Consider the following 27,562-nt stretch of genomic DNA (forward strand, 5'->3'; position numbering starts at 1 on the left):
AAAAAAGTCCATGTGAAATGTTTTGTACATATTCATTATTAGCTCAACAGGAACAGGGAGCCCGCGTAATACACTTTGAGACTAAGTCGCTTAATTGTGCAGCTTGTGGTGAGATAAATGCTATAATAAACAATTTTTAGCACTTATGAGGAGAAAGAATGTGAGCATCCATTTGTTTTTGATTGGTTGATTTCACGTGCATGTGACCTTGTGACCTCAGACCTTGTGACATGAACGTTCCGGAAGTTTCACGGTTGTGAACACATCAAGTGTGGAAGCAGGTTGAACCTGCTGCACAGACTCATTCGATGCCTGAGGCTTACTTTGATGTTAATAGTTGGAACTCGGCGCACAATCAACTCAGGTACGTATACAGTGTTGTATATATATATATTTTTAAAATAAACATCCATCATTGCCTCTCAAGACATACATGTGCATGGAAATGTGAAAGCTGTGAAAGCTGCACAGTGGGCGACTCCCCCCTCAAGTACTGATGAAGTCCAGACCAAACACATACTTCAGACAAAAACACTGAGAACATGCATGTTTATCACGCGATTTCCTTTCATTTCGCAATACACAAATTCATTATTAGTACAACTAAAAGAAATCAAGAAGCATTTGTGGAGTGTTCAATTTGAGATCACCTTTCCTTCACACTGTTGCGGAGTTAAAAATGTTCGTTTGGCAACTTGTATTACTTTCTGTAAATCATGTGAGGTAGTTTCGGAAAAAGGAGGCACTTAATTGTCAACACTTATCCTTATATTTAGCGTGTTTGTGTGGCAGGCACGTAGCAACGACAGTTTTTAATAAATAAATAAATAAATAAATAAATAAATAAATAGAACATTACGATGGGGTTTGTCATTATTAGCCGTTAATGTTGGGCTGCAGACTAAAAATTAAAATGAACGTTTTTGGTAAGAACAATATTATTTGGCAGCACTGTACTGCAAAAACATACGGTAATAACATAATGTAAAGTTTTAAACGTTTGTGCATGAGGATTGTGCAGCTCCTTCTAATATGGCCAGCAGGGGGCAGTATAATGAGCACACACAATGAAGCCCTACTGTTGTTGGGGATTTTGTTCATTTTCCTATTGTGTTTTTTGCAAATATATTTTTTCTACACCCCTCTATCCGTGTGTTTATTTTGACAGTAAACTTTAAACAGATAGATGTCTGCTTTTTTCGAAGACTTGTTTACCATCTGCCAAACTGCTGCTTGTGTTGGCTGCCTTTGGCCTACAAGTCAAAATAAAGAAATCAACCAAGCGCTGGCTTATATCTCTGAAAACTTGTAAGTCACGACATCAAAATTTAAAAACATATTTTGTGCAATTGTAACATTTATTTTTAACTACACTATATCCATTTGAATATTCTTATTCTTATTCTTATTATATAATAAATACATTTACTGTTAACATGATCATTATGCTAAACTGCCAACTTTGTTTTACTTATTAAGATATTCATGAGTTTCTACACAACATAAAATGATATTCTACTGCCTGAATGTGATGTATTCACGGTTTAATGCTCTGTTGAAATATGCTATTTCAACTTCAAGCATGCTGCATGATTTTGCCTTTGGAAAAGCCACGCCCCATAATGTCCCATTGTTTACAAACTTTGAAGGGGTCTGTAGCATAGTTGCCCAAGTCCCATATGGATGTTTTTGAAAAATATTTTAAAAATCCGAGCAAGCAAATTGCATTTCTTAAGATTCAAGAGTTTTTTTTTTTTTTTAAATTGCTATTGTTACCCAAATACCAGAATCACCAAAGTCAATTTTCAACTAACTCTCCCACCATCAATAATGTCAAAAGTACTTACGTTTTACCTACCTCATATCTTTTATGTTTATAGGTGCCTTTGATGTAATCATTTTTTCTGATTAAGGGCTATAAAAATAAATTTGCCTTGACTTGACTTTGGAGCACTTAAAGTCATTGTGAAAACAGTAAAAGAAAAGTAAACAGGAGGAACGAAACATAAAACTTGAATGAAAACGTAAGTGTGTGAACGTATGTGTGGATGTAAGGGTTAGGGTTCGGGTTATGTGACAGGCCTCCACGTGACTTGACCATCCACTTGTTGACCTATTGCATAAGTGTGTTTGATGTGCGGTTACACATTCACTAAATCGAGCCTGCATACCACTTGTATTATTATTTGGTGGTTCCAGTTCCATTGCATGAAAGGAAGGACTTATTGCTTTAGGGGTTTGAACTGTTTTCACTATCACTTCCTCCACGTTTTGTTCCATATGCAGGGAGTGTCAGGAGGGTTAGGAATGTGAGCTGCTTGTAACTACGATTGCCTGTTGACACACACTCACACAGTGGGGACATTAAAAAATCATGCCACGGTCATCAATGATTCATTGGCTGTAACAGGTGCCACACTGAGTCCCTTTTGACAGTCCTGCTTGTGTTACGTTCTACATAAACAGTAACACCTATGCCATTTGTAGGTCAAATGTATTCTATATGATTACAAATTACAGTTTAAATGTGTTATTATGGCATCAGCACATATTGGAGTTATGCCTTACAGTCAGGTGTTTCATTTCTTTTTTGCTTGGTAGCTTTCGTCCAGGTACTGTGGATTCTTTTCACATTCCAAAAGGTTCATTGAAGACTCTTAAAGTGTCCATGTGTGTGAAATGTGTATGAATGCTGGTTTGTCTCTAGTATGTGCCCTCCTGTGATTGGCTAGCGAGCAATCTAGATTCAATGTATTAACATTTTTTACATCCCGCGTTTCATTTCTTCCTTTTGGCGACATTGTTTCTCTTCCGTCGTCATGGAGTTGAACGTTCGAGTTGCATTTCATTGTGTCAAGATTCTTTCCGGTGACATGAGCCGCAAGCAGCTGTCAGCCAGCCTGTCACCTAGGTGTTGCACCTGCCTGGGGCCGAGTGGGAGGGCCCGGCCCGACCCGGCCCATGCACCCCGCCCTCTGCGATGCCTGTTCTCTCACAGAAGAGGCAGGAAGGTGAAATGTGGCTCAACAGGTCGGATGGGAGCTCAGACAGAAAGACAGTGAGCCTAGTTGCCGAGGGACTCATCAGTCGGGAATCGGATCATGACCCCGCTGTGCTTCTGCTGAGTGGGGACCTTTGCGCCGATTCACGCCGACCTGATCACCTCACTGGATGAGAAAGGATTTCCCTATGGTGCCTCTGAGAGTTGGAGCACAACTCAGGAAGGAGTCGTGAGAGGAAGAGTGGGAGGAGGGTCAACAAAGGAGGAGGGGAAGGAGGGGCTGGGGACACACACGGTGGAATCGTGGAGTGGACACAGGCGGAGACATGCTTCACTACGGGTCGCGACGTACCTTTTCCAGCACCACCACCACCACTGCTGACTCGCCAGAGTCCAGAAGCGAGGTAAGAAGTCCCACAGTGAGAGGGCATCTACTCTGTCTTACAGATGGCTTTGGTCTTCTTGTCCACTGTCCGTGCTTTATTTTGCAAAATGGTCTGCCCCCCCCCTCCCCTGTTTTTGCTCAATGCATCTGGACAATGTGCGTAAAACAGGATGTGTACAAGAAGAGCTTGTTAGGCGAGGCCAGTGAGCTGCAGGCTGACCACTTGTCATTATTGCAACAATGCACTGACATAACTGGCTGTAAAAAAAATTAAGGCGTTACTTATTAATTGTTGATAGTAAAAAGTTAATATTTATGACTATAATTAATGTGATAATATGATTATTCACATGAATAAGTAATACCTTTAAAAATGCATTTTGGCACTTGCTGTTGATTTGAAAATGACATCATATGTGCTCAAGGCTCAGGTAACGATGTGTCATGAATGTGGATGTTGCTGGAACGAGGCAAACAAAAATAGTTTGAGTTTAAAAAAATATATAAATTTGGTTTCTTCTTCTCATTATTATTATTGGGGATATAGAGGTATATATATTATATATTTGTGTCAATCCAGTCTTATTGTACTTGCGGAAGCTGCTGATACCAGCCATTGATACTTCAGGCCAGGCATGTCAAGCGCCAGTCCTTAAAGGCCGCTTTCCTAGATGTTTTCCACGTTTCCTGCCTGCAACACACCTGATTCAACTGTTGAGCTCATCGGCAATGTCTGAGGAATCTTGATAACGATCCTGATCATTTGAATCAGTTGTGTTTGAATTTCTTTAATAAAAACATGTTTGTACTTTTTCAGATGTCGTATTTCCATTTGACTTCATTCTGTTCATGTGTATATTATTTAAATCATAAATATATATTATAGGGAAGTATATCTAGTATATATACAATATATTTTAATATTCATGAACCATAACATTGTTTATATTTTTATATTTGATAAAGAATGTTTTTTCAAATGTATTTTTAATATTTTTGTAACATTCTTAACAGTGTCACAATTGTATAAAGAAGATAACCATGGTAAATCATTTGAAAGTATTAAAACACCGCTGGAGTCTTAATTTATATTTGTTGAAATGTGAGAATTCATCACACTTTTTTTTTTCTTTTCAGAGGTCAATCACTCGCCTGAGGTTGACTCTGCATCCGGAAGATGCCAAGAAGGAGCACAAAGCTGCTAATCCAGCAACAGTGAGTGACCCCCCCCCCCCTTTTTTTTTTTACATTGCCGAAATTCCACATTTTACCGTGGCGCACTTCCTTGACTGAAAAGACTTTCATCAAAAATCTCCTCAAGATGTCTGGTCAGTGTTGTGTAATCATGACTGAAGGGCGTGTGCAACAATGCCTACATGTGTTTCACATTATACCAGAGGACAACTGAAGCTCTATTGACCATCTCATGTACTGTACAGGGAGGGCTAAAAGTAGCTGTATGTTTTTCAAATTTACTTTCATTTAAGAAAGAAGGAAGAGAAGAAGAATATGAGAAGTGTAAAAAAGGAACAAAGTTGGAATGAGACAGTATTAAGGTCTCCACAGGTCAAGCCCCAAAGATGGACTTGAAACTGTCCAGGTCTTTTTACAAAGCACCACTGCAAAACCTTTCTCTGAACAAAAAACCTCACCTCACTTCAACATTGTTCCCTTGACAGCAAGATGCGACAAGATGACGTCAAAGAAATACTGTTATTGCTTTGGCCTGAGCACAAAATCACTGAAAAGGGATTTCTTTTTTGTCCCAGCGAATGACGGAGAATAGGTTTCCCGGAAAAATCTGCAAAATGTTGCCGAATAGTGACTACCTGAAGGTTCACTATATATTTGTCACCTACTTTTTTCAAATCGCTCCCATTTAATTTGCTGTCTGCAGACATACAGTCTGCCTGTTTTTTTTTTTTCTTTTTTCTGCCTGTTGTATTGAGTGTTTAATGATGAGTGCTTCTTGTGTGTGTTGACTGTGTGTACACGCTGCAGGCACTACAGCGCTGCGTGGGTGTTTGCAATGGGTGTCCCCACCTTTGTATGGATACGACATGACGAGATGACTCGTCAAGTACCGTAATTTTCGGACTATAAGTCGCACCGGAGTATAAGTCGCACCAGCCATAAAATGCCCAAAAAAGTGAAAAAAAACATATATATGTATATAAGTCGCTCCTGAGTATAAGTCGCTCCCCCACCCAAACTATGAAAAAAACCGCGACTTATAGTCCGGAAATTACGGTAGTTGCGATGGGTCTGTTTAGGACCCTGACGTAGAAGTGGTTGCCTTGAGTGAGAACTTTGACCCGGCAGGACTGTGACCGACACACACACTCCCTGATAATGCAGTGCTATAATCTGTGAACATGTTTCCCTTCCAGAGGGTGTGGTCACGTGTTGGAAGGGACGACATCTTGTTAGAACAGTGACAGGCCAGGAACACGTTTGCCGCCTATAATGACGTGTTTGGTGTGCCTGTAATGACACGTACACGCATTGATATCTTGAGCTAGTGCAAAGATCACAATGCGGTTTCATGGCTCATTATGATGGAGCTGTTTGACTGTTGTATTTAGTAAGAAGCCAGATGAGCCACGTCATTTGTGGATGTTTTTTATTATTTACAAAAAAAACAATAGGCATGTCAATCAATACAGAAAATATATTTGTAACTTGAAGTGGTAAAGTGACTTTAAGTGCTAGGATTTTCTGTCAATTCTCATGATGACATCACTTTCTGTCCATGAACTCACCTTTGGTTCCTCTGGGAAAAACTCGAGGTCGTAAATCACAAGTGATGGGTCGCTGATGCCCTTTCAACTGTTTGTTGAATGGGCAGTCTCACACATATGCACACATGCACGCATGCACACACAAATACAAACTAAAAACTCTTGCAAGGAGCACGAAGAAGGCGCTGAACTTCATGTGTGGTAAACGGCCTACTACTGTGTGTGTGTGTGTGTGTGTGTGTGTGTGTGTGTGTGTGTGTGTGTGTGTGTGTGTGTGTGTGTGTGTGTGTGTGTGTGTGTGTGTGTGTGTGTGTGTGTGTGTGTGTGTGTGTGTGTGCGCGTGTGTGTGTGTGCGTGTGTGTGTGTGCGTGTGTGTGTGTGCGTGTGTGTGTGTGCGTGTGTGAGCGAGAGAAAAAGAGAAACTCAGCTTGAGTTTTCACATTAACTCGGGTCTTCAATTTGAAAAAATGTTAAATTAAAAAAATTACACATAAAACTTCCACACAAATTGTATTTAGATAAAGGTTTAAAAAGAAAAAATCAACATTGGCACATCACTGGCACGAACCACTAATGAGTGATCAAGCGCAATGAAAGTCGCTTTACTCTCCAATGTCATTGACAGACTTCCTTATTCACACAATGAATTCTTCTTTGCACGCCGGAGGATTTCCGGCCAAGTGCTGAAGCAGTGCGGCCGCTATTGTGCTCCTTGGCAGATAGCCGTCAACGCTGAGCTAATTCAACGTATAAGCAAAGTTCCTTGAGATTATAAGATGACTTCCTTGTGTCCTCTACATGGAGACCAAAGTTAAAATCAGACACTGAGGTCAAAGACACAGGAATGCAAATGCCTAATTTTGACAAGGTTGAACTCGTTATACAATGAAATGACCATTAGCATTAAATAAAACATTTTTTAACATTCTGAAAAGGAGTTTCTAACACATTTGTTGATCCAGCCAAGTCAGTAGGACTTGTTATTATTTTTATTGATGTAGTTTAACCATGTAAAGAAATGTGTGTGTTCTGAAAAGTGCTTTAAGGTATTTACTAACTAACTTACTTACTCATATATAAAAGGCCAAATTCAATAGCCCAGATCATTTAACAAGGTTATGGGACATTAGTCTTTAACAACGCGTGTGCTTACGGGCATTTTTGTCTGCTGGCGGACCAAGGCAGACCGAGCGTGGGTCCCTCCACATCTCTATGCTGTACCACAAATATTTTTAATATTAATGTTCATCCTGAGGTACAAATATGTAAAATAAATCCATATATTTTCTGAGGTTGTCTTCGTCGTGAATCCGTATTCAAAATGGAATAATAATAATAATCAAGCTGTTTGATGGCCCTTGTAAAAACTATATTGTACATTTACTTTAGAAATATGTTTACAACAATCTGGCACAAAATGGACATCTAACAAGTACCATGAGACACATAAAAGTTGCCACACTGAGTGCATTGGAATGTATTTCCACAAAAGTCCATTTCCTCCCTCAAGTGGCCTTGACTGCCTGTTATATGAAGACTCTTTGTTTTTTTGTCTCGTTCATGATAAAGTCATGCGATACAGAGGAACCTTTGTTCAACACACACAACAACACAGTAAAGTGTTTTACTATTGGGCAAGCATGTAATTAATTCAAAGACCAGTATTTAAGTTGTTTGTACTTATGCTCCCTTTGCGACAAATTCACATGGCTTTGGTTTCGGTGAAATAAAACCAAGTAGTCACTGTCAAGGATTGTGTATTTAAACGGATTGTAACAGTCAGAGTTGGCATTTATTCTTCTGTTGTTGAGAGGTTTAAAGAAAAAGTCTTTACTCAGGAGTCAGGTGAATTGATGAAAAAATAAGGGGCTGGCCTGTGTCCATACGACAACACTGCTCTCCTTGTTCTGGTCCTCTTCATTCTTTATCTCTGCTCCAGGTGAAGACTGATGTCTCCTTTAACGGGCAACAAGCCTGGAATGTTAGTTTAGATGTTTGTTGACACTAAAACAAAACATGTTTTCAATCATTTCCGAACTTAAATGATGAGCCAGCGTTGCTTCATGCTAATATTGCTGATCTGTGCAGGATGGTTGGAAGAAGAAGAATGGCATCATTCAAAGAGAGAGGCCGCCTGGCAGAGAGTCACCCAAGCAGGTACAGTCCAAGATGCATAAATAATAGACACAGCTCTCCATATACACCTACTGGCCAAAACATTAGGTACACCTGGATTGTATAAGAAAAAGAAAGGTTGATATTACAGTCATGCCAACACAAATTTCTCAACTGTTTAAATAATTGTAATATTTGTCATTTTTTTGCAGAGGATAGAGAATACAAGCTTGAGATTGTTGATTTAGAAACTTAGTCTCTTTTCATTTATTTTTTTTCCTATGTGCTAAGCTGCTGCTTAACTGCTGTCAAGTGAGTTGAAATGAGTTTATTGTAAATTGTGGCAAATTCGAGCGTGTGCAAGTTTCTTAATGTTTATCTCACCAATTTGCAATGTGATGCAATATAAACATATGATTAGCACAAAGAAGAATCATCAGACCACACATAGAAATAGACCACATTTGAATATGGCACATTCAATATTTGCTGTGTCTGCTTTGGTTGGTTGCTGGAGACCCAAAAGGCAGACGAGACAGCGGCTCATGTTCTGGGTTGCAGAAACATGACACTCACAATTCAGCTTTCTTTTTTTTTTTTAAACATCCGTTCACAACATCCTGTTTCCACTGTTGAGCAGTGCTGCAAATATCTGATGTTGTGCACACAACATGCTAATGGAAACCCGTTTGAGAATTTACTTGATAGCTGATATCCAGCTAAAGGTCCATGTACTAGTACACTCTTTGTCCGTCCGTCTGTCTATCCATTCATCCATCCAAGTCAGTCAACTTTGGTATACTGGACGGACTGCATGTTACTAGTGGGGCAAAACTGTGAGTGGGCATTTTGGTGCAACTTGCAGGGCTCAGTAATCCACCACTGCATGGCACATACTTACTAGTTGGGCCTAGTTCAACACATGATTTAGTTACATATGTAATAGTAGGCCAAAAGTATCACTAATAGTGGAAAGAATGTAATGGTCAAGTAAGACACAGCTGTTCACCTAGTGCTGTGTAATCATTCTACTAGTGTGTTGACTAGTTTTAATAGTGAGGATACTAGTACACACACACACAAGCACGCACACGCACACATGCGCACAGTGACAGTCCCAGCTGGAAGAAACCTGAGCAGTGTGTTATTTTCTTGTCTCCCTCAGCACCTGGGTGAAATGACCAATGGGCAGGCCGAGCCCTCGCCGCAGCATCACGGGCCCAAAATGTACGGCGTAGTGCAGAGTAACAACGCTGACAGGCAACAGCAAGTGATGGCTCGAGAGTGGACCGTCAGTCACCTTCATGAAGAAATGAAGTACATCAAGGAGGTGAGCGGAGGACGCTGTACAACACATTGCGGTGATATGCGCTCAGGTAACAGATTTTATCTGCGCGCTTCATCTCGATGCGTTTATACAGGTGAGAGATTCTCTGGAGAAGGTCAGAGAGCGCATGTACGGCCAGTTTGGAGGCATGCAGCAATCTGTGCACAAGCTCTCGCAGGAACTAAAGGTGAGATAAGCATCACGTGATCATCGCAATCACGCTTTACTGTCATTTGATGTCAGAGGTGTCCAAAGTATATCTCAGCCTGTACTAAAATTGAGCCACTGAGAACATTTTTGTCATGGAGGAAAGGCACATCTTCCACATGAATGTAGATGTGTGTGTATTGATATAATTTGTTAATTGTGAACAACACCTGTGTGTTTTATAGACTTCCAACTCCCAACGCAGAAGTCTGGAGTCTGAAGTGAGGATCCGTACAGCAGCAATGGAAAGATTTGATCAGATGAACAGCTCCCTAATGTCATCCAATATTGGCCTGCAGGTAAGAAACTTTGTCTTTGCACTTGTAAAGACATACGGAGTTGTATGCTGAGAACAGTTGTGTTGCCTCGGCAGAAATCTCTTCTGGAGAACTGTCAGAATCGCGTGGACGCAAGGGAAGAGTTGAATAGTTTGCGGAGCACTTGTGAGAAAACACAAGAACAGCTCCGAGATAAGGAGAGAGAGCTGGCCGCAGCGCATGCCGAAAACCAGACGCTCAGACTTGAGGTAGGTTGTTCGGCGTTCATCTTTTAGGCCTCAACCGCTCTTTGTTGACATCACTGTGGAAGGACCTGCTCTGACACATTCATTGAAAAATGTCACTTGGGACTGGTGTGGCAAGTCGGGCTGCTCGGAATAGTCTGATAAGAGACGTTGGACTAGTTGTGCGGGATTGTGCGAGAAAAGACACATATTGTTTATTGTAGTATCATGAGTAGCTCGGCACACCACATTCTGTTATACTAGATATGTACTAGATAGCTGAGACGCAGGTCAAAATGATCAAATTATAGAAGTTTGCCACAAATGGAGAAAGACCAACAGTAATTTGCACCACTTAAAAAAAGGCTATTGTAATTGCCTGAAGATGACACAATGTGGCGGCAAAGGGCTACTTTTGTCTAAATGAAGCTCATCAATTCACTTCAATTCAATAGTACCATGGCACCAAAATGCCATCAGGTGGTGCCTATGCAATACTGTTATACATAGCTTTGGTCTGAATACAAAACAGAAAATAAATGCGTTTTCACAGTTTCCTAAATAAGTAAATTTACAACACCTGAGCTATAAATATGCCCAGGCTCCCCCTACTAGACACCTTCTGCATTTTTCCATGAATTCCCATGTAAGAAAGTGTGATACGATTGCACTATCTAGTGGAGAAGAAGGTAAATTGCATTTTCATTGACATTTAAATGATTTCACAAAACAATGCGATTCATTTATCAACACAGAAAAAAGGGGGTTGAATTATTTTTCAGCATACAGCCAGTGAAGTTTGTGGAAATGTCTTTGCACTCACTTTTCCTTCCCTTTAATTAATCCCATGTTTGTATAAAGAACTCATTTCATCACCCTGCTCACAGCACTTTTTTTTCCTCGCCTTTGCTTTCCAGGTGGAATCTACACGAGAGGCCAACAGTAGGGCCCTAACGGAGCTCTCTGCGGCGCTCGAAAGGGACTACCAGGGAAAGCTGCAAGAAGAGCAAAGGAAACACAGGGAGGAGATTGAAATCCTCCAGGTCTGCACTATTTACTTTCTGATCAATGCCAAGAGACACAAATACATGGTTCATACGAACATGTGTTGGGAAATTTCAAAGCGACGTCAGAGCAAAAACATTTTTGTTCTATGTATTTGTTTACACAGGCACAACTGGACGACTACATCAGACGATTAGAAGAAGCTGAGATGAATATTAGGATCGCAGAGGCCAAAATTGCTGAGCGGGATCTGAGGATTGGTGAACTTGAGCGCCTGCTGGACTGCATGGGAACGGTAACCATTGCCAAAAAAAAACAACAACAACAACCATGTATTACATGCATGGGAGTCATATGAGCAATCCCACAGGAAAAGAGTCAACTCCACCAGAAGCTGCAGGAATGTGAACGGCGTCTTCGCTTGTTAGAGAGGAGCGATGCAACCGATGGAGCTGGAGCCAAAAGGTATTTGATCAATGTCCACAATGGGAAGACAGTAAATTGAATATCTGATCAGTGTCCAAAGAGGAAAGGCAATGTTTAGTAAACACCGCTTTCCGAGTTTTGTTTCGGTGAGTGCAACATCAGCTCAGAGCAGTTGAAGCTATCGATGACTGCTGGTATTTGGCAGGTCACATGAGCTGCAAATGGAAGCTGGAGGTCTTCGAGAGAGAATCAAGCACTTGAACGACATGGTCTTCTGCCAACAGCGAAAGGTCAAAGGAATGATTGAGGAGGTGAGGGAGGTCATTTGTGGTCATGTTTTTTTTTTTTATAGGAAGCCAATTGAATCATGTATTGCTTCATATGCGTCACCCCCCCCTTCCCTTTTTGTTTTCGTTGTCGACTAAGAAACAAGAACAATGGTGACTTGAAAAAAACCCTTCCGGTCAAATATTGTGGTTTTCAGGTTTAAAGCATAACACTAAAAATGTTCTCAGTTAAAAATATCTTAGTGGTGAGTGGTAACTGCCCTTACAAATCACAAAGGATCCATCAACTTTTGGCATTGCACAGAATACTGACAGTATGCTAACTTGTTACTCAAAAGAGCATTTCAACTCCAGCAACTTCTTGCTATGATGCAATAATATAATAATACAAAATAAAAATAAATAATGATGCAAAAATAAAAATAAATAATGATGATAAGATAATAAAAATAAAGAAGACGATACAAGCGAAAGTTATAACTGTACCTTAATGTGGTATGATTATCTGCGTTTTCTTCTTCAAACGGTGAAGGTGCAAAAACTACGAGCTCAAGTTGCAGAGAAGGACATGTTCATCTCAGAGCTGCTGGACCGAATTGCGATTGTGGAGTGCGAGGTAAGACTGTCTGCGTGTACGTGTGAGCGTGTCAGTGAGTGTGTATTTAATCCGGGCTGGTGCGGTTAACTGTTCTTTTGGTATTGACCCCTGGATAGCCTGAACTTTGAGCAATGGACTTTGGTATGTGGTGACTGCAGTCTTTGCATGAATATGACAGTCTTGTTTCCTGTTTTCCTTTTCCTAGAATAATGAATTAGAAGACAAGCTCAAGTATTTTATGTCCACACAGAGTAGTGAAGAAGAGGATTTGGACTTTGGGAAGATAGGACAAGACTGCAACCCTCTTCCAAGGTAAGAAGCAACGTTGAGTGGAGTGTTTTGTTCATGGGGTGTGGCAATGAAACAGCGGGCCTTCTTTTGTTTAATGCATGACTGTTTGAACAGAATTGAAGAAATACCGGGGCATGATGTTGAATCTCCTAATCTGCATGAACCAATTCATCTTCGTCCTAGAGAGCTCCTCCCATCCAAACAACCGTTATTTGTCATACCGCCTCCGCCACAAATACGACCTCCTCCACCACCCCCAGATCCATATACATACGACGCTTCACTACCTCCTGAACCTTTTTTATCACCTACACAACCTCCCCTCCCTCCACTGCCTTCTTCACCCACACCTCCCTCATCACCCACACCCCCCTTGTCTCCAACATCACCGCCATCGTCACCCACACTGCCTCCATCTTCACCCACACTGCCTCCATCTTCACCCACACTGCCTCCATCTTCACCCACACTGCCTCCATCTTCACCCACACTGCCTCCATCTTCACCCACACCGCCTCCATCTTCACCCACACAAGAATCAGATGACCCTCCTCTCCGCCGTCCTTCCCTCTTCCTTACAACAGTTACTCAATCGAGGACGTTGAAGCGTAATGCCCCTCCTCCCAGCAGGGTGGAGTCCAGTTTACTTCGCTACACGCCGGTTGAGTACAGCCGCTACCTTGAGGCCAACCCGACGCCCCAGATGGAAATGTACTCCTCCACCCGAGTGTCATCGGAATCCCAAAGTTACGAGAGCCAGCCCATTGACGAGGTGGACGCTGAAACAGACACTCAGATGGCATTGAATCAAGACAAAAGGAGAACAAGATCGGGGCTTGCGTATTTTGATACGCCATTCACAAAATTAATGGAAATGACAGCAAACATCAAAGTAGAGTGATTGGAGAGGATGCAGCATTTTTAGTATACTGTACGTTGAACATCTTCATTGTCTTAAATTTGACATGAGCTGTCTTTAAGACAGTAGCCCATGTTTAGGCTTTGTTTATGTTTATATATGCCATGTCATATTTCTGTAAATAAATTCTCTACATGTATTTAAGTTTTGCCCAAAGACACCAGCCATAAACAAAACTAAATTTGAGCAAGTTCGAGTTCAAGCCAACATGTCGTGAACCTGTTGTTATGCTAGTTATGTTTGCACGCACAGTAAGTCTGCTAACTTGTATTCCAGGTTTGGTCAATCGGCACTCCGCATTTGGTAGATTGACATTTTCTGTGTAACTGACACATAAAGCAAAAAACAATTTGAAGTTTGTTTATTTCATAGACCAGAAGGTTCAACCAAACCATACCGTGTAACCCAATAAATTATGATTAAATTCCTGCGATGGAGAGGGGTTTACTGTACATGGAAATGTAGAAGCAAAAAACTATAGCTATAAACACAAACAGTGGTAAGTATGGAGAAAAGGATTGTAGAAAACCTTGACCCTTTCCTACTGAAACCTTTTTGTTATATGACTTATACAATAAAACAATATACTATTTACAGAAAATCTGTTATTTACATACAAACAATACAAGCAATTACGATGTGTCTTGAGAAATTATTTTACAAAACAGCATTGTACGTTAACTTTGATTTATTCCTTTTTTACATTTCTTTTGACTCATTTGCTATCTAACGTTGTGAAGACATTGAAATTATAGTTGATTTACTATCATATGAAATTTCAATACTGTACATGTATATAAGCTCATATTGTGAGTCATTTTGTAAATAGTATTGTTAAGGATTACGTTTAGCTTGTTTACAATGAATGTAGCCCACACTGCTCAAATGAACTGAAGGGGGAAAGAAAAAAAAAATTACTATGTATATTTTCTTGAAACAAAATGTATATTGGCGCCGTATGAATAATAAAAAAAAACATTTTCTATCTGTAGTTTTTACCTTATGTACAACATATTTATTTACATGTGATGTGCCTTTGGGGGTGGGAATACATATTAAAAAACATTTTACATACATGCAACCTGGCATGTTTGAGATGAAATTGTTGGTAATAATCACTATTGACTGCCATTTGTGAGCCACAGACACAAGTAATATCCAACTGCTGTCTGCACTGCCATCAAGAAAGAGTTATGACATTAAATACACTGAAAATAATGAGATCAACCTCTGCTTCATTACCATAGACCATACTGTATGAATAACCAGTCCGCCTCATTTTAACAGTGACTATAAAGTAAATGTACTCAACCTTTATGTTGATGTCCATGATTGGGGCATTGTGATTTTGGATTTTGTAGAAGGAATCCTTTGAAAATGTAAACACTTGCAGATTTATAGAAATAAAATACTGTATTTTGACATTTATGTTTTCTATATTGTTATTCGTTTTTGACAATTAATGTGACAAATTATTAACATGATAGGTTTCTTCAATAACATGGATATCATCAACTGTTTTCAATTGATAATACTATATAATTAAAGTAATTTGAGCAAACCTGTCATTTCAGAAATGTGTATCAATTCACTTTATTCACTTTTTATTTATTTATTCACTTTCATGAGTACCCAAAACCTATAGTCCTCATTTTAAAAGGGTTGGTGACTCTAAATGTACATAATCAAGAATCCTGTGATATTTGTTGATGTTTTTTTTCCTTTTAAAAATGGTCAATTTAAATGGAAACATTTATCTAATTAAATGATAGGTTAATTTAGAGCCCAAACTGTAAAAAAAAACCCCAAAAAAAACCCCGGAAATGTGTTAAGTAGAAACGTTTGCATGTATGGTACATTCAAAAGTCTAATTCATTGTTTTAAATCGTGGGTTAATTAATTTCAAAACTTGTTATATTTTCAAAATCATTTTATTCATTTGTTCAATAATTTATTTGTATTAGTTTTAGTTAAAACTATTATGAATAATAAAGAATGAAAAAAAAGTGCATGAATGATTATTTTAGTATTTTGTGTGTTTTACATAGGAGATTTTTTGCGTGTATTCTAATTTAAAGAAAGTGGTTTCAGTACATCGCCTGCAGAGGACGCTCGAACACATTCCCCAATCGTGTTGAATATACCAAAGAAGAAGAGTCCCACTTTGAAACGTTTTCCCTTCGATTCCAACTAAACATGTCTGTTTTAACGGATTTTATGTAGTTTCCTCCTCCACACAACGGCTTAGGAACCTCTACAGATTCAAGGAGGACTATTGTTTTCATGAGGAATGCCACGTTGAGAAGTGCCGCGTGTTCCCGCTATTTGCGAGCGGCTGTGGCTTAGCTTGTTTAGCTCGTCAGGATGTCGAAGAGCCAGGGACAGGTGGGAGACTTGAACAAGCAGAGCAGAGAGCAACTCCACGAACTACTTCTGCGACAGAACAGCATCCTTGCTGACAAGTAAGACCCAAGTACACTTGACTACACTCAGACGATGATAGTAGAATGATATGAAAAGTTAGGTGGATTTAGAATTCAGTTTGAGCATTTACGTCCTGCATATCCATCTTCAGTTCCATGTACAACGCTACTAGTATGCCGTTTAGTTAAACAGTTGAGCGCACAACTTGAACGACCTTGTCTAGTAACATGTTTTTCTATTGTACAATTTCCTCATATAGTAAGTCAGATAACTACTTTTTACTTGGAGGCAAAACTAGACATGGTTAGGCTACTGGTAGTACAGTAGGCTAAAACATGCCTACCAGTTGGGCCGAATGGTGTTGGTTTTGGTTCTGTACTGTAATAGAGGGCCAAAAGTGTCACCATGAGGACACCACCCCCTGAAAAAAAAAAAAAAAAAAAAAGGCAGTCACTCTTATGTGCACTCTGGTTGTTCTACTATGCAGAACATGCAAACCGCCACACAAGTTGGCTAAGTTTCAAATAACGAATCACAAAGCTGCAGACAGTAAAATACCCCCTAAAGTCAAAAGTCAAAGTCAAATTTATTTATATAGCACATTTCATACACAGAGGCAATTCAAAGTGCTTTACAAAACAAATTATTAAAAGCAGGTGAAGCAGAGCATAGCATTTACATAAGTTCATTTAAAAAAGTAAATTACAGCGTCATTGATAGATTATAGAACAGAATCACATCAGGTCAGAGCCTGGCATAAATTCATTTAAGAACATTTTAGATTATAATAAACAAACAGAAACAAAAACAACATCATTGCTTTAGTAGCAGCTAGAAAGCAAAAGAGAATAAAAAAGTTTTAAGTTTGGATTTAAAAATGGGTAGGGTAGGGGCAGATCTAATGTCCTCTGGGAGTTTATTCCAGCTGTGGGGGGCATAATGGCAAAAAGCAGCTTCACCATGTTTTGTTTTGTACCTGGGAACAATTAGCAGACCTGTTCCCGATGACCTAAGTGATCTAGAAGGTTCATAGTGTTGGAGCAGTTCAGAGGTATTTTGGCCCTGGCCCATTTAGAGATTTATAAACTATTAGCAGAATCTTAAAATCTATTCTATGGCATACTGGTAGCCAGTGTACCCTAATTAAAAATAGAACAATATGGTTGCACAACGAGGTGTGTCACTGGTTTCTATAGGCCCACAAAACAGGTTAGACTCTCAACAAATGGAGACGGGTGTTGCCACACAACAATTGACAGCCTGATGTGTAACCAAATGAATCAGACAGACTGGGACAATGCGTTCACATAAAATAATTTGAAAATACTTGCCCTGCAGCACTTGTGAGCGAATGCATTGACGTCATTTACATATTTATTCAATGATCATCAGCCACTCTCAGGCCACATTAAGTGTGCAGGGCTTGAGGATGGCGTCCGCAGTGGACAAAATAAATACCTGCACCCCACATGCACTTATGTATATTGTCTAATAATCAATTTTTATCAAATTAATAAATGCATTGACGTCATTGACATATAGTAGGAAAATTAAAACCCTCCATAGCTGCAGCCAGAATTGTAAGCCACTGTAACAATAATGGACAGTTTTGCACAACAGTTTGGTGTTTTTGTTGTTCGCAGGAGTTTAATAGAGTTTCTCCCTGACAAGGGAAAGCGAATAAGGGACTTTGTGGAGAAGATACGCCTCGCTATTGAACGCCGTGATGAGGAGGAACGGAAGCAAAGCTCGGTGTCAGCACCCAGGGCAGAGTTTCAGTCCAAGTACCGTCGTGCCGTCACTGGGCAGCATCGTGCTGAGCAAAGTGAGGCAGCAGCATCACAACAGACTGACGCCTGCGTTCATATGAGGGCGGAGGAGGAAGAAGACACTGCTGAAACCATGGCGACAGCTTCCCCCGGGGCCTCTTTGAATTTTGTCGTGACAAAAGAAAGCGACCTTGCGGAGGTCTTGGAACGGGTTACAATCTCCACTAGCACCGGTGACCAAGACAAGGATCCTGTCAAAACCACTGTGACGGACAATTACTTTCCCAACAAGGAGACACCAAAGAAGCCTCATGTTGGAACCGTCCCGGAAAAGACAGAGAACACGACACCCAGAAGGCAAAAATTCAAACCAAACCAGTGAGCAGAGTCAAAAAGTTATTATTAAAATATTGCAAAAGTGTCAATGTCATTCAGTATCCTTGTAACCGTTTTGGTTTTGTGACTTTGCAGGAGAGTAATAGAGTCTCTCCTTGACAAGGGAAAGCGATTAAGGGACTCTGCGGAGAGGATGCGCCTCGCTATTGAACGCTGTGATGAGGAGAAACGGAAGCAAAGCTCGGTGCCAGCAGCCAGGGCAGAGTTTCAGTCCGTCACTGGGCAGCATCGTGCTGAGCAAAGTGAGGCAGCAGCATCACAACAGACTGACGCCTGCGTTCATATGAGGGAGGAGGAGGAAGAAGACACTGCTGAAACCATGGCGACAGCTTCCCCCGGGGCCTCTCTGAATTTTGTCGTGACAAAAGAAAGCGACCTTGCGGAGGTCTTGGAACGGGTTACAATCTCCACTAGCACCGGTGACCAAGACAAGGATCCTGTCAAAACCACTGTGATGGACAATTACTTTCTCAAAAAGCAGACACCAAAGAAGGCTCGTGTTGTAACCGTCCTGGAAAGGACAGAGAACACGACACCCGGAAGGCAAAAATTCAAACCAAACCAGTGAGCAGAGTCAAAAAGTTATTATTAAAATATAGCAAAAGTGTCAATGTCATTCAGTATCCTTGTAACCGTTTTGCTTTTGTGACTTTGCAGGCTGCCAGACAAAAGCGGCAAGTCTCCATCTGGGTCCTTATCACCCGGCCAGTCGTCCGAAGGCTCGTCTCCGCTCTCCGAGCAGGCTCGGAGGGAACGCGACAAAAAGCACCTGAACGACGTTACGGCCGCAAAGCTGCCTCCTCTCTACCACACTCCAGCCCAGCTTCTGTCTCTGCAGGAGTCTGCTGACCTACTGAGAACACAGGCAAAGAAACAACAGGTTAGTCCATTCTTGCAGGTAACACACATTTTTCTTCTTTACCCAAGTATGAAAATCAAAATTTTTCATCGACTAGAGTTTTATGAATTTTCCCATATTTGTCCCCTAACATATTTGTCTCCTCTGATGTTGGATATAAAATATACAGGGTTCGGCAAAATGGTCTGACACATTTGTAGGTTTGATAAAATGCAAATAAATTAAAGAAACAAAACCGTTGGGTTTTTTTATTTTCAAAAAGTTTATATAATGCCATTTTTTTTGTTGTTTCGTTTCATTTCAGTTTCGTTTTCGAATAATGTTATTTTGGTCTCACCGCTGCCACATTTTCTGGAGTTCTGGCAGTGCTTTTGATTTGATTTTCGTTTCAAAAGCGTTTGAAAGCGCGATGCTCACCGATTCCAATTGATGTTAGCAACTGAAACGAAGCAAAATAACATTATTCGAAAACGAAACGAAAATGAAACGAAACAAAACAAAACAAACTGGCACATGTACGTTTCGAAAAAAAAACAAAACCTTTTTTGTTTCTTTAATTTATTTGCATTTTATTAAACCCACAAATGTGTCAGATTATTTTGCCGGACCCTGTATATTAAAATAACAAAAATAGATTAGCCAGTATTTCACTGGTGACTCAATTAAAGCTTTTATTTTTGAAGCTCTTAATTAGGATTCAATGAATTTCACACTGTGTAAAAATGTGATCGTAAGAACAACAAAAGTATATTTATTATAAGATCATACTCATTGTTGTTAGTTTTTTTTTTTTTTTTTTTTGCTGAGCACTGCTTTTACATTAAACGTTTTGTCTTACCTTGATATTGTATATGTATGTTATGAAAGCCACAATTATAAAATTAGCTCCACGTCAGCTGTCATAACTACATGTCTGGTATTTCTAACAAACCATTCTGTGTCAATTCAGTAAAGAATTCAATGATATATGATTAATTTATTGTAGCTATACAGATTAATGGAAACAATATTATCTACTCTTTATTTTTACTAATAAAATATAAACTTTATTTTGTACTTTTTACATGGCAGGCGGGCAGGCAGGCTCTGCCTCTGTTGCCTGACTTGACTGCATGTTGCTTCTACCTGCATGTCGAACACTTATATTTAATACATTAGTCAATAAATGTTGCCTTAGCTAATGTTACTATTTATCAAGCACTTTGTGGACCTTCATTTAGTAACATGATTCAGTCAGAGATGACAGTGTTCTGTTTAACACATATTAGTCCGGCTACTCATCAGTTAAGAATCGATGCCGTAATTCGTAAGGTGGCGGCCATGGCTCAGGCGGTAGAGCGGGTCGTTCAGTAACTGGAGGGTCGGCCGTTCGAAATCGCTCTGTCTGAGTCATGCGTCTTTGCATGTCATATCCTCCAAAGAGCTCTAGATGGCAGCATTTAGCCAGCATCCAAACAGACTGCATGCACACGATGCAAGTAACGCGTCTACTCATGGAAACCCGTGGGACCCCGTTAGCCAGTCCATGACTGTCTCTAAAGTCTCGGGCCGCACGTTGAACCTCGCTTGTCGAGCCAAGCCATGTGTTGTGGTTCACGTCAGGAGCTGCAGGCCAAGCTGGCAGCACAGAAACTGTCCGAGGGTTTGAAGATGTCCATGGGGAGCTACTGTCCTGACGGCGGCCCCATGGCGGCCTACAAAGAGGTTCACGATGAAGGAGCGCAGACTTCCTCAGAAGAGGACTGATCCTGGACGGTCAGATGGGAGGAACACCTGCTGGTTCCTGAAGGGCTTTCACTCCAAGGGAATTCATAAGAGGACATGTTTGCCTGCTGCCAACAGTCAATGCCATAAGACACTACTGATGGACTTTGAAGGACAGAAACTTGATGGAAACTGGGGCTACATTTCAAATAAATGCATTTCTAATGAAAATGGCCTCTAGCGTATTCAAATAAGCAACTAACCATTTAGTATCGGAAAGTTCTGGCATAACAACAAAGTACGTGATATAAATATGACATGAACGCGTTCTCTCTCTGGGCCGTGTTGATGTGCACTCATATTTTCCTCTTATCAAGCTGCTCCACTGAACCCCAACAATGGGTGAACACAACCTGCTTTCCTTGCCTAATATTTTGTAGTGGAACATAAACAATAATAAGTCAATAATTATTAAATAGCATGAGCTTAGGCTTAGCTGCCGCTGGGAGGTACCTAGTAACTGTACTGGAATACATTTTAAAAATAACCCTCCCAACCCTGAAAATAATGCATACATCATGTATATATGCATTCTTGTATTAGCACTGTTTATACCTTTTGGATGAAAATGAAAAGAAAAGTGTCTAGAGTACGGTACGGGTGCAGCTGTAATGAATAGAGCCAGCAGCCTTTCAAGTATTCACACACCATTTATCTCTTGCAAGTAAATATCGTTTTATAGTGTTTGCTTCGTGCAAATATGCCCATTGCTTTATGCTTGTCAAATGGTGCAGATGAAGCCGCTGCTTGTCTAAGATCACGCAAGGCGTTATCACGCAGAGATCAGTGGCACGCTCGATAACAGCGATCCAAAAGGGAGTGAAATACCGTAACATCTGGACTGGATTTGAACGGTATTATTGCTGGCGGCGGCGGCCGCCGCTGCAGTGGGCGGGCAACATGGCAAATCGCGTCTTTCCACTTTGCTAATACGTGGGAGATAAGATGTGCCAGCTACAGCCGGTACCTTTCCCGTCATCACTCATCCAGCACTCAAAGCGCTCACCATGTTAATTCAAACAACCTGATGCAAAGGAAGGGATCACGCAGGTCAGAGTGACGTCTCAAGATGCCCCTTGATAACCTTTTGCAAATGGTGCTGAAATCATTGTTCTGATTGCCGATCGGCTCCAGAGTGGCCCGCGTGGATGACGTCCAATAACAAACTGGCTCCGTAGAGGATCCTCTTTGCGCTGGAATTAATCACAGCCCACCTCGGTGACTGTTCCCAATTATGGGGCACTCTTTTGTCGCCATTCACACGCTTTCCATCAAACTTTTCACATTGTCCACTGATGAGGTTGTTTATACTTCTACTCGGGTCCCCCGGGCCCCTAGTCTCACATTTACGTATGAGCACCCCTTGAAGTCGTCTGCAAGTGATTTGCTTCAGCTCTCGTGTCCGAAATTTGATGTTTTGGAGCGGGAAGTGGAATATGATGATCAAGAGCAGTCAGCTCGCTCTTAAGTTAGATATAAAAGTATGATGTACGCATCAAAGTTGGGCTCTTTGTACCATGACTGGATTGTATCTGCCAGCTTGCAGAGTCTGAGATCATACTTTTTTCCATATTCTGGGGGGCACATGAGTGGATGAAATAATGTAATGCATCGCAGCTTTGTCCAGATGAGGTTCCAGACTATCGGTGCCAGCACTCCCTCCACCTTTTGCACAAAACATGAGTCAAGTGAAGCTGTTTTCCCCCTTTGTATCATTTCTATCGCTCACATTTTCCTTTTTGACTGGGGAATTGTCAAATTTTTTATGCGCTACATTTTTCTCTCCTGGCAGATGTTGCCCGTGACTTTTATATCTGAGAGGCAATACTGTTGGGATTTTTCTTCAGAATATGTCAGAGGCTCGAAAAATATTTTCGGGTTTGTTTGCGCAGCAGTTTGCGAAGAAGAAGTTAATTAGAGGAGCAGCTTTCATTATCAAATGTGATCTGTCTTCTAATTGCTGGGTTAAAACTCTAACAAGCAGCATTCGGACAAATGTTTCTGCCGTCTCCAATGTTTTAGCCTCTCAAAGAGTTACTCGTGTGTGTGTATTTGACTTTACATGTGTTAAATTTGCCAAGTGTGACAATCTGCAGAGCCCCGCTTTGTTTCACACTTGGAAATGTCGTCGACTGTGAACGACAACCACGAGACGTCGTCCATCCTCCCCGAAGGTCTTTGATTGTCTGCGTGTCTTTATCGTGACATTGATCATCAAAGATCATTGCTCTTGCATTCTTGTCAGAGGAAGACGACGCATGCTTGTAATTATTCTGCAAGGCATACAGACTGTTCTTTTTTTCTTTCTTTATTTGACACTGTTGGGATTATTCTTCCAACAAGTTCACTAAATCAAGCGATGGCAAAGGTTAACAATGCCCCCACGCACGTTTAGTGTTTCCGTCTCCTTGGACCAATGTTTACAATTCACAAGCCACAAAATGGACCACAAATGGGAAAAAGCTGTGACAGCTTATCCTTGTGTCGTCACTCGCAGCAGATGCATCGCATGCATGTTTATGTTGAAGATTGCTTGGTAGTAGTTCCACTTCCACGCTAGGTGGCAGTAGTGTATCTTTACAGCTCATGTTTTGGCTCTGCCAAAAATCTGCTTCAACCAAATGGGAGCCATCATCAAGACGGTAGTGAAGTCATTATATTTTTTTGTTGATCGAGTAGCTGTGCAGCAATGAGGAAATTTGACGGACTGGCACCGCCATATTCTTTGTTTTGTGCATTTTCTATCCGAGTGATTCCCAACCACTGATACCATCAGCTCAGTGGGGTTTTCATTCATGACCATAACTTTTTTGCAGTTTTACTTGGATCGTTTGCTGCGTTTTTTTAAGCCACACTTTTCAAAAACGCAAATTTGCAAGCTGAAGATGAACAGAAGAGACATGATAAGGTTGAAACGTTCCCGGTGCCCCCGCAGCCTACTTAAACTCACTTAAAACTCTTTGTAGACATATTTCGACACCCCAAAAAACGTGTCTCGGAGTTAACAAGCACTCTCTTTCTGTCTTTCTCTTTCTTTGTCTGTCTCTCTCAGCCTCTCTTGGTCTTTTGAGCTTTCCCTTTCGCTCTCGTTCAGTAACTTTCTCTCTCTCTCTCTCTCTCTCTCTCTCTCTCTCTCTCTCTCTCTCTCTCTCTCTCTCTCTCTTGGTCTCGCTTGGGCTCTGTCTCACGCTCTAGGTAGGTCTCTCGATCTCTCTCTCAGTTTCTCTCTGTCTCTCTTTTTCTCTTGGTCTCACTTTGTCTCTCGGTCTCTGTCGCTCTCTGTTTCTCTCTCTCCCTTTCTCTTAATAATTGAAATCACATCGCTTGCTAAACATTGGCGATTGGTTTATTTAAACTGAATCGGTGAGCTAACCCCCAAGTCCTGATCTTGTAAAGCCTAATAAAAACTGTCTTGGCTGAGAATCAATTCCAAACCAACTTTGTGACTCACTAGCCTCAGTGTGATAGTTTCAAAGTGATGGTGCATGGACGGCTGAGGCTTCAGCTTAAGACCCGGTGGTTAAGCCCAAATAGAAGTGGGCGATCGGAGTCTGGCCCTACTTATCGTGCCGTGAGATGAGAAGTCGAATACGATCGGCATACGTGCGCACTTGAAATAGCGCGATGCTCGGAAAGTTTTGCATAACAATCCTGAGGCGCTCGGAAGGAAAGACGGGGCGAGGGAAGAACGAAGAAGAGGAGGAGGGGGAAAATGGGTTGAAGCCCGTGATGCGCGCTGCGGGCCAAGAAGCTGCCAGTGTCCCAGCCGCTGCATGTCTGGCCTGGCACCGCATTAAGCGAGCGGCCTGTTTTGGGGCCTGTCAAAAGCTCATCACAGCAAGGAAGCCATCTCTGTGGGGATGCGCCAGCTTGCCAGGGCTCGGCAGGGGTGGGGCGGGGGCAACTACAGATCTGGCCCAGCTGCTTGGTCATAATGAGGAGGAAAATTCTTATTATTGTATTCCCATTAAGGTTACAACAACAATGCACTATTCTCCCGAGTATTTTACTCTCTCGCTCTATCTTTTCAGGCTTTTTAAACTTCACATCTTCTTTGTTTACTCTCTTTGGAGAAATGTGAACCCGTTGTTATTTTTATAGCATGAGAATTACGGGATCATGTTTAATGAAACACAGAGATCTTTTTTTTTTAAATATATACAAGAAACTCTTGAATCTGAAATCTAAACTTCACATGTTCCTTTCCATTATCTGTCCCAAAAGGCCTAGCTGATTGTATGAGTGCACTTTACTCCACAATTACCTCGTCGTCAGAGGATTATAAAAATCTGGGTAGCGTTATGTGTGCCAATCAAACGGTGCACATGTTGAAGTTTCTTGTACGAACATCCGAACACCACCACGTTTACATTCATCTGACTTGACGTGCTCCACAGCACACTCAGTATGCTATAAAGTACACAATAAAACAAAAACAAAAATATTGAGAAGCTTGTGAATGTCAAATCTTTTATTGCACTGCAGTAGTGACATACTAACAGTGGGAATGGTGCGAATGGAGCGAAGCTGGCAGCTGCCATGTTTCATAATGCTGAGAAAAGTTCCAGTGAGTGAGTGAGTGAGTGAGTGAGTGAGTGAGTGAGTGAGTGAGTGAGTGAGTGAGTGAGTGAGTGAGTGAGTGAGTGAGTGAGTGAGCGACGTGCCGTTTAGTTCACTATTCGTAGTTGTTAGGAATACTATATTCATGATGCCAGGCACTGTGCCAGAACAACAATAGTAAAATGAAGCAGGAATCCTCTTCAGTCCAACAATTAGGGGGCCTCCATACCAAGTAGTTGGCTGGTTTCGACGCTGTAATGTTGTGACCATTCCAAGCCCGCAGGCCAGGTGTTTTTCATTGCGTGGCTTTGACCCCACAGGACGCTCGGAGAGGACGTCGATAAACCAGAGAAGTGGGAGTAAGAGGCTCAAATTGTTCTGTTTTTCTGTTTGTTCATGGCTTGTTTTTTGAGCCGGGCTGACGTACGGAGCAGGCGTATTTATCGCCTGTTTGAGAAGGAATGCTTCATTTTTAAAGTACAAAAGGCTGTTGAGCAAACCTCAAGACACTGAGTGTATCTCATACCTTCGAGAAACCAGATTGCACTCTTCAGCTTCTATGACCGACACTCCAAATGTCACTTGAAGCACAATCTGCATATTCATCATTCTTTTGAGTTTCCAGTGTCTCCTGCCCTCCTCCGCTTTTTTTTTGCCAAGTCATTGTCATTGCATCTGTTATCTATAATTGTGTGTGGTGAATGTGATCAGGAGTGACATGGCCAAACAAATATTTTGTTTCTTGCTTCCTGTCTCTGCTGACTGTGTAAAGTGTCACTGAGATGGTTGGCCCTTTGCACGGAGCACTGTATCATCATTGAGTGCACATGTGAAAAGTACTTTGAGAATCATTATTGTGAACAAACACGAAATAGATGAATCTTAAAACAACTCTTTCATACACTTAAGACTTCTAGCTTTGGAGCGTAAAGGACAGGCTGTCGCCCTCTACTGGTTCATACTCGTAACTCAAATTCATCCGTGGCGCCCCAAAAGTTGTTATTGCAACTTTCAGTTTGTCGTAATTATTATTACTGATGATTATTCCTTATGGTGCCGACTTATGTACAAAACATCTTGTAGGTGAGGGTCGAAACAATTGTGTGACCCATTTAAGGAGCTATTTTAGCAACTTGATAATGACGGTAATGTTATTAAGGGTTTAAAAACTCTATACTGTACATGTAAAGACCCTGATATATATCATATATATATATATATATATATATATATATATATATGAACTATACGCACACACATAGGGCTCCATTGTGTTTCATATAACATCTATCAAAATTCATGATTTAATCGCAGGAGCTTGACGGTCCCCCCCCCCCCTCACCAACATTAGACATAAGAGTTTATATACTTGTAGATTACAACATTGTTATTAACCAATAATCCATGGCCAAGGATGGACCCTGCCTCTTGCCCAAAGACAGCTGGGATAGAAAAACAAAAGTATTGTAAAATTATATTCATTGTATTAGCCAACACTGTGTTGATCAGTAACGCATGATATTAGTTTAAGATAAAAAGAAAACACATTGTCTCTCATAGCTGTTTCATTATTCAAGCAATAAACATCAAAGGAATGCTTAGCAGACGTTAGGCAGTTGTTATAACATGACTTGATGCTGCTGTCACGTCACATTGAAACAGTGGTGGTAGTATTTATTAATAGGAAGGTTTACATTACGCCTATAACTCCAAGTCACATTCTAAAACAAGATCATAACATTTGCGACAGCAGCGGTTTTAACATGGAAGATCATTCAGTCCTTTAGATCAGGGGTGTCAAACTCGTTTTTTTCGCGGGCCACATTGTAGTCAACCCAAATAAATGTACGAGCACCTCATATTATATACAGTAAAAGCTACAAGCAAACTGACAAATAACTCGTTTTCAAATCAGACGAATAAAAACTGGTCAAATATTTAAAATAAAAGATATTATTAAAAGTGAAGACAATTTGCAATTCTAAT

At 40.9% G+C, this 27,562-nt stretch overlaps 2 protein-coding genes and 1 long non-coding RNA gene across 6 annotated transcripts; 2 read left to right on the forward strand and 1 right to left on the reverse strand.

The window, feature by feature from the left end:
• The first annotated feature begins 2,952 nt into the window (after positions 1-2,952).
• Positions 2,953-14,153, forward strand: LOC119120447 (myocardial zonula adherens protein). 4 transcript variants are annotated; one of them, XM_037247335.1, is made up of 14 exons: positions 2,953-3,405; positions 4,524-4,601; positions 8,216-8,284; positions 9,408-9,572; positions 9,664-9,756; positions 9,962-10,075; positions 10,150-10,302; positions 11,196-11,321; positions 11,450-11,578; positions 11,654-11,748; positions 11,915-12,020; positions 12,529-12,612; positions 12,845-12,906; positions 13,513-14,153. In XM_037247335.1, exons 1-14 carry the CDS (start codon positions 3,328-3,330, stop codon positions 13,784-13,786), a joined length of 1,626 nt encoding a protein of 541 aa, XP_037103230.1. In that variant the 5' UTR covers positions 2,953-3,327; the 3' UTR covers positions 13,787-14,153. The 4 variants fall into 4 exon arrangements, with proteins under 4 accessions (XP_037103230.1, XP_037103229.1, XP_037103228.1 ...); XM_037247334.1 differs by having other exon boundaries at positions 2,957-3,405; positions 12,800-12,906; XM_037247333.1 differs by having other exon boundaries at positions 2,959-3,405; positions 13,000-14,153.
• A 480-nt stretch (positions 14,154-14,633) lies between these two features.
• On the reverse strand, positions 14,634-15,150 carry LOC119120449. The gene is made up of 2 exons (XR_005097522.1): positions 15,059-15,150; positions 14,634-14,966 (listed from the first exon to the last, which is right to left on the reverse strand). It is a non-coding gene; the product is annotated as an uncharacterized LOC119120449 (long non-coding RNA).
• A 789-nt stretch (positions 15,151-15,939) lies between these two features.
• Positions 15,940-21,190, forward strand: polr2m (RNA polymerase II subunit M). The gene is made up of 4 exons (XM_037247336.1): positions 15,940-16,266; positions 18,469-18,957; positions 19,051-19,273; positions 20,855-21,190. Exons 1-4 carry the CDS (start codon positions 16,169-16,171, stop codon positions 20,996-20,998), a joined length of 954 nt encoding a protein of 317 aa, XP_037103231.1. The 5' UTR covers positions 15,940-16,168; the 3' UTR covers positions 20,999-21,190.
• Positions 21,191-27,562: the final 6,372 nt, after the last annotated feature.

The sequence above is a fragment of the Syngnathus acus genome, chromosome 3, assembly GCF_901709675.1.
Source record: "Syngnathus acus chromosome 3, fSynAcu1.2, whole genome shotgun sequence".
Taxonomy (NCBI): domain Eukaryota; kingdom Metazoa; phylum Chordata; class Actinopteri; order Syngnathiformes; family Syngnathidae; genus Syngnathus; species Syngnathus acus.